Consider the following 8,270-nt stretch of genomic DNA (forward strand, 5'->3'; position numbering starts at 1 on the left):
GAAGTTTAGGTACAGGCCTGAGTCCAAATGTCCAATTGCCAGTTTGGGCTTTTGGGCAATATCAGGCCTATCTCATTTATTTTTATTCTAACTGGTTGGCCCACTGTAATAATAAGACATAAATAATAATGAAAATACAATATATAAATTAATAACACATGATAATAATTACACATGACACAATATATTTATAAAATATGTTGTAAAATGTGAACGGACAATATGTATTAATTGAAATTATATTTTGTCCATATCTTTTATGCTGATTATGAATAATCAACAAATTGCTAATTATGTAAGAGTGTATGTACAATATGAGCGGATGGACAAAACTTGAATCAAATTAAATATATTAGACCATCTCCAACTCATTAACTCTATTTATCCAGTTATATCTGCAAATGTGCAGTTGCTACGGTAATTTTATTTCAACCATAACTCAATTTTTCTCTATTATTCTTCAAATATTCAATTTTTCTATTATATTAAATAATTTTTTATTTTTATAATTTTAAATAATTTTTTAAAAATTTTAAAAAATAAAATTTAAATTTAAAAATCAAATTTATAATTTTAAAAATTAAAAAAATTTTAAAAAATAAAACAAACACACCATAAATGACGTTTGCTACAGTGTAACACCTAACACCATTTTGGTGGTGTTGCACTGTAGCAAACACCAAAAGTGGTGTATGAATTGACGCTAGATTGGAGGGAGACAACGCCAAATATGGGGATATTTTGACATTGCATTGGAGATAGCCTTACATTACACAAATGCACCATATAGGATACTATTATTCTTTTTTTAAAATAATAATAATAATAAGGGTAAATTGCATAGTATTCATATATATATATATTTTATTATAAATGTATAAAATATCTTATATTTTATTTATTAAATAAAATTATTTTATGTTATATTAAAATATATACAAAATACTCTCTTTATCAAAATATTAACCTTACTACTTTGCATAATTAGATGCTTATTTAGAAACAACATCAATGTTTGAGTATAGATAATATTCTATTCATATTTTAATATAAAAAATTAAAATTCATACATTAAATAAAATACATGACATTTATATTTTTATAATAAAACACACGGAGTAATATACAATATACTCTAATAATAATAATAATATAATCACACTAAAATAAACAATGTCATATACATACACGTCCATAGGACCATATATCAATATCTATATGTATTCTTGTATATGCATATAAATATATATATATATATTAATAGTTAAAATCCACCACCTAGAAGGGAAAACGGATACGCCGGCGCCGGCGGGCTGTCGCGCTCTTCCGTCGCCGCCGCGCCTTCCAAATACTTTCCGTTGACACCACCAGCGGCATTGCGCCGGAGAGTGAGATTACCGGGATAACCATTTCCGGCGTGGCTGAGCTCCGGCGAGTCGAGCGCCGCGACATAACCATAATTACGAATTTCCCGACCGACAAATCCATCCGGCGACCCGGAAGATCGGCGATAGCCCCGATCGTCGTCGACCTTTACCGTCGGGGACGAGATCGGCGTAACCGGGTTGCATTCTCGATCATCCTCGCTCTTCCCCGATGAACCCGACAGAGCCATTCCCGACGAAGAACTCGACGTGGCAACGGGGATCGCGATCTTTCTCCGCTTGTCGACGTTTTTGACGGGAATCCTCTGCCGTGTTTCGTCGTTATCGAGCATCATTCGCGGCAGAATCTCGGGGTCGCGGACAACCTTGTAGAGGAACGACATCATTTGTTGTGGCCGTCTCTCAGTGGCCTCGAGTCGGCGGTTCATGCTCTCGAGCTCTTGTTCTAATCCCTTCTGCTCGCGCTTTAGTTTCGCGATCTCCGCCAAAAGCTCGTCATCGTCGTCTCGCTCGTCGTTGCCGTCCCGGGTCAACGCGTTGTTGCCTCTGCTCGAGTGTTGCTTTCGTCGCACGATGTTGGGTAATAGGTGCATTTGTCCACGGAGAAACCACTCGTTCGCGAACTCCCACCTGTCTGGATCGACTTTTCGGAACCCCTGTAATAACAATCGAGCGAAGACACCGATTTAATAATCGATCTCGGAGGTGTAACTAAAATACAATACGGGTCGAGGTTCCGAGACGAAACGTTTACTCAATTCGAGTTATGTTTCGATATTCAAAGTCGAGAAATACGAACAATTACAAATAAATATACAGAAACCAATACGTTCTACCGATTGGTCGATCGAGAAAGCAATTAAAGAACTTAATCTAGAGCTTACGATTGTTTCTAAAGTTCGTTCATCTACTCACCGTAATTATCCGATGTTCAATGGAAAAACCATAAAGCTCTGTTTATATAAATACTTCTGGAACTTTTGACGCTATTTATCAATAGTAATTTTTTCAAAAAAATATCACATGAAATACCTTTAGATCTCACAAAATATCGCATCAAATACAACTTTTTTTTATTCCCAAAACTCCAAAACTTCTTATATAAATGGAGCCTTTTTCACAGTTCAATAAACAACTCACTGTAAAAAGCCGCGGATGTTCAATTGAAAACAATTCTGTTTACGTAGATACTTTTAGAATTTTCGGCACTATTTATCAACAATCTTTTCAAAATATTGTATTGAATATCCAACTTTTTACTGTTATCGAAACTCCAAAACTTCTATATAAATGAAGCCTCTTCATAGTTCAATACGCCGGAACATAATGTTAACTGTAGCTACAACAATAAGGTCGATGTTCCTTTCGAGCTAGTAGTCTTCTGATCACAAATTCAGTCAATTTTAAGGTATTGAAATCACAGAGTGTACACAAAACATCGATTTGCACTGCTGTAAACTAGATAATTTTGCAGCCATTGTTATTCGTGCAACCAAAAGCTCAAATAAGATGTTCTTACGATTCAAATAGGCACGATTCTTGCTATACAACTACCTACGAAAGCATACGAATTAGATGGTTTATGGTTCTATCTAATTATACTCAACATTAGATCATATCTCTGCAGCTATGTTGATGACATTACAGTAGCTTTTTCATGGTTAGATTCCATTTTCATGGAAGTTTTCAAATCTCTCTTGAACTAATTAAGAACAGCTTCACCTCCATTTTCATGGAAAAAACAGAGACTGAAATTCCCAGGTTCACATGAATTGCTAAAACCTAACCTCAATTCCAAAAATTCAGCTCAATAATCAGCAAAGATGATCAAATAACCAATCTCTAACCTTAAACCCTAAACCCTAAATCACAGGTCAAACCAAATTGATTTACAGAGAAGATTAAATCGAGCTCAGAAATGGCAGCTGAAAATCAATCGAACAACAGTACTCACATAAGTATTGAGCTGACGCACAAAGCTGGAGAAGTTGTTGTGCTTGAAGTAAACAGGCAAAATCCTCTGCGAGAAAACCAGAGGCTCCATAACTATGAAGCTGTTGTTGCCTGCGCTCCAAGCAATCAGGACGTCGGTCGAAGGATCGGTAACCATTTGGTAAGTTTTCATCACGAAAGGCGCGATTAAATTCCCTCCGCCATTATTCCCCTCCGCCACTCCACCATGAACAATCGCCTGCATCATCTCGAAACCCTAATTGTTCACCACAGCGACAAATCCGACTCGATTGGACGCCCAAATTTATAATAACAATAAAGTAAATAGAGTGGGGATAGTGGGAAGGAGGTGAGGGGTCATGTACAGTGCGAGATGTAGTAACGTGGAGCTTCTACAGACGAGGCTTGATATTTCATGGCGGTCCTACAACTCCTCTCCCTCGCCTTTTGCTGGCTTGATATTTTGCTGGCGCCTGCAGGATCGAATTGAATTGAATTGAGCTTAATTTGTGAATTTTGGGGAAGATGATGGGTGGATGATGTTCTTCCTTCCTCCTGCGAGTGTTCTCCAATTGCTTGGCTGAAATGGTCCAGGTTTGGGAAAAGTGTCTCTGCGCTGCGACGTGTCGAGAGTTGCAGGGAAGATGGTGACCTTGATGAAGCCGACCGTACAGCCAAATGGAATCGGGTTCGGGTTCAGATTCGGGTTTGGGGCCCCGCAATCATTTTGCGTTTCGGTCCCTGTACTCTTGCGGTTTTATTGAATTTGGCTTTATTTATTTGTTTGTTTCGGAACGTGTTGTAATAAAATTGATGCATAGGTACAACCAACTTTGCTAGATTATGTTGGAGAATTTATTTTTAAATTATTTACTTTTTTTTTCTTTTAATATACTCCCGTCCCCTAAGAAGATTTTTATTTGTGTTTTGCACATATTTTTTTTTTATTATTAGTGTTATAATAGTTTGTAATAGAAAATACAAAATTATTTTTATGTAATACTCCCTCCGTCCGCTTACAAAGTTTACATGTTTTTATTTTGGGACGTCCAATTACAAAGTTTATATTTCATTAAATACCCTACTTTTTTCCACAAATACCACTACTTTACATCACATCATTACTTTTACACAAAAAAGTAAGGGCAAAAATGTCATTACACTATTTTTGACTACTCACTATAATTAAAATACTATTATTTCTTAAACACTGCGCCAAAAGTAAATGTAACCCTTGTAAATGGACAGAGGGAGTATAAAATAATATATTTGTGTAATAAATTATAAATTATAAAAATATTTATTATGTTAAGAAAATAGTATCCTTGTTTTGCCACTGACAAAAATAAAAAATTATAATCTCTCCGTTTACCATTTTTCATTTTCGTTCGTCACAAAACAAGGTTATCATTTCTAATTTAGTAATTGTATTATTTACTTCACATAATAAATACCCTTTCAATTTACAATATACTACACAAATTTCATTACTTTTATATTACACCATACTGATAGGGGTATTTTTGTCTTTTTTACTACAATCCAATATAATACTAATATTAAAAAATCTATGTGCAAAAAGCAAACGTCACCCTTCTTGCGAGACAGAGGGAGTACTATTATTACAGAATAGAAGAAGTATATATTTTTATTATCTCATATATTTTTTTATAAAAATATACTACTATATTTTTTAGTAAAAATATTGTACTAATAAATTATAAGTTGTAAGAGAATTTTTATTGTCCTATCAAAATATTCTTTTTAAAATGTTAAATTAGACATATATGTTTTATTTTTTTATATAATATTAAAAAATCAAATTAGTACCTATATTTCAATATCTAAAAGGCTTAATCTTATAATATCATCTTGTCTTTTACTAAAAATGCACAAAATATTTTATGTTCTACTTATTATGTGAAATATTCTTATGTTAAAGTACACAAAATATTTTATTCGTTTAAAATTGATTTTTTTGCTTGTAAACACATAGCTAATTATATAAGTTTTATACATATAAAAAATTTAAAATATCTTAAAAGTATTTTTTTGAATAAATAAATAAAATTTCAATCATCCATTTAATAATTTTTAGAGATAAATTTTTAGCTAATTTTTGCAAAAAAATAAAATAAAATAAAATTATAAAATAAAAAATCGATCAATTATTTTAAAATTTTATTCAAATAAAACTATTTAAGAAATTTTTTTATTTAAGATATTTAATATATTTTATTTGTATAAAATTTAAGTGTGTGATCAATTATCAACTTTGGACGAAATGAAATATTTTATCCATAATTTAATTTAACATAAAAATATTTTATGCAATAAATAAAATATAGATCTTTTTTTTTATAAATTTTTAGTAAAATACAAGGGCATGTCTTGCAATTTACCATATTTAAAACTCGAACCTTGTTCACTTTTTAATGATCGAGAAGTGCCGGCGACACGTAACGATAAAAGGGACGTTAAAATGCAATTAAATAATTATTGTGGACCAAAAACAAAGAGACATTGGTGGTCAAGGACATCCAATGAGCATTGAGATGAATTGTTGAGTGATGATCATAAAATAACAATGGACCATCCTATGAAATTTAAATGCTAAATATATATATAAATAAATTAAATTAAAACTATTTTATCACATGGATTAGAGTTTTATTTAAACAAATTTTTAAAAGTATTTTACAATTTTTGATTGATTTGATAATATTAAAGAATTGATTTAAAAAGTACTTCATCCGTAATTTATCCTTATTTTTTATTTTTGTTTGTCCCACATAACTTGTTATTTCTTATTTGAAAATATGATTATTCATTTTAATAACATTTTAAATTTTATAATTTTTTAATCTTAATTTGAATCTATAATTATTTTTACTAAATAATAATTATTTCTACTAATACACTTTTTAATTATCTACTAATTATATTTTACCTAAATTCTCGTATATACAGTAACACGCCCAAAATATATGGGAAGGAGGGAGTATTTAAATTATGTGATGAAAAAAGTACTTGATACTATATTGTTTTTTTATATGTGATGTGTTTGTTTTGTAAGATTGGTTGAAAGAAATTTTTTTTAATGTGATATATAGGAAATTGTGTAAAAAAATATAAAAATAATAAATGTGTACAATATATTAGTTTTTTTGAAAAAATGTGTGCAGATAAGATATAAATACAGTGCAATCATTGGTGATTAAAAACAATAACAATAAATTTGTTTATTTTTAATTTAATTTCAATTTCATTTTATTATTTAATTATCATTATTTATGAAAAATATATTAATTTTTCTAAAAAAATATCAACCTTCAAATTATTACTCAAATAAAAGCTCATAATAATAATAATAATATCTCTTATTTAAATCTATGTTTATCTTTTAAATTGTCATAATTATTTTTTTCTGTTTTTAATTAAAACATAGTACTTACGCTTTATATTTTTACTGTAAAAAAATAATAATTATTACATATTTTCATTAAATTTTATAACTAAATATTTTTTTTTTTAAACACCCACACACACTCACACCCCCAACGGGTGAGGGATGTCTCACCCTTTGATCTACAATGGTTTGACATTAAATATTTGAGTACACGTCTAACTGATCTAGGGAGTAATAATAATAAAAAAAAAATATAGCAAAATAGTTCAATAAAAATCACGATAAAAACTTTATTTTTTCTTATAACCCCATTTATAATAATCCACTACTTAAAAAATTGCATTGAAGATCCATTTTTAATTTTCAAATAAAATTGAAAACATCCCAAAATACAAATTATGGTATCGCAAATAAAATGCTGTAATTTTCATGACCGTATGTTAACTTTAAAATTAATATGAGCATCTGATATTTCTTTAATAAATAAATAAATAATTATTTGTCACCCAATTGAAGTCTACAAAAAATAAAAATTTAATATATGGGGTGGGTATCGAGGGGTGGTTGGAGCTTAGGAAACATGTAATAAATTAAAGAATGAATGTGGGATTGCCACCTGTCCTTTCTTTTTTTTTTCTATATATATTATAAATAATCTTTTTTATCAAATGTGTACCTGTGTTACTGTGTAGTATTTGGTGTGCTTGTTTTTTATTTGAAAACAAAAATAGGGAAGAATGGTTCAAACATAACCAAAATTAAATACAAAAATTTTATCAATTTTGCTCTCAATATAATCAAAATTTATTATTTTTTGTTTCAATATAATCAAAACTTATCTTTTGTCTCAATATAATTAAAACTCATTATTTTTTGTCCAAATATAATCAAACTTTATCTTTTTTTTGTTTCACCGTCAACAAATCTGACGAAAAATGCTGACGTGGACTTGCAAGATTGTCCAATTTTTTCATAAAGTTTGCAGCAGGCAACAGTTCAACCTGTTGTAAGTCTTCCTGCATATTCGTATCCAGTTTGTTGACGGTGGGACCAAAAAAGATAAATTTAGATTATATTGGGACCAAAAATGATGAATTTTGGTTATATTGGAACTAAAATTGATAAAAAAATAAATTATATTGGGACAAAAAAATGATGAGTTTTGGTTATATTGGGACCAAAATTGATAAGATTTTTATATTGAGACCAAAATTGATGAATTTTTGTTATATTGAGACCAAAAATATTTTTTTCCCACAAAAATACCATTACTATTAAATTAATATAATTTTTATTAAAAATATTTATATTTTTTTATTGGAAATAATTATGTAATTTTTTTATCAGTTAAATTTGTATATAATTTATTTCTAATAAATAATTTTAATTTATTATTTATTACTTTAACAAATAATAATTAATTTGTCACAATTTTTTTTCTAAAATTTATTATTAACTCTCAATAACTTTCCTATAATATTCATATTTTAGTTTTTATCTACCATACTTTATATTAAAATATA

The 8,270-nt window shown here is 29.4% G+C and overlaps 1 protein-coding gene across 2 annotated transcripts; it reads right to left on the reverse strand.

Moving 5' to 3' along the window:
- Positions 1-1,098: 1,098 nt before the first annotated feature.
- On the reverse strand, positions 1,099-3,964 carry LOC127261613 (heat stress transcription factor C-1-like). Of its 2 annotated transcripts, none has more exons than XM_051289885.1 (3): positions 3,704-3,964; positions 3,340-3,576; positions 1,099-2,041 (listed from the first exon to the last, which is right to left on the reverse strand). In XM_051289885.1, exons 2-3 carry the CDS (start codon positions 3,508-3,510, stop codon positions 1,265-1,267), a joined length of 948 nt encoding a protein of 315 aa, XP_051145842.1. In that variant the 5' UTR covers positions 3,511-3,576; positions 3,704-3,964; the 3' UTR covers positions 1,099-1,264. The 2 variants fall into 2 exon arrangements, with proteins under 2 accessions (XP_051145842.1, XP_051145841.1); XM_051289884.1 differs by having other exon boundaries at positions 3,340-3,594.
- Between the last annotated feature and the right edge of the window lie 4,306 nt (positions 3,965-8,270).

Source organism: Andrographis paniculata, unplaced genomic scaffold, assembly GCF_009805555.1.
Source record: "Andrographis paniculata isolate CXL003 unplaced genomic scaffold, ASM980555v1 Contig64END, whole genome shotgun sequence".
Classification (NCBI taxonomy): domain Eukaryota; kingdom Viridiplantae; phylum Streptophyta; class Magnoliopsida; order Lamiales; family Acanthaceae; genus Andrographis; species Andrographis paniculata.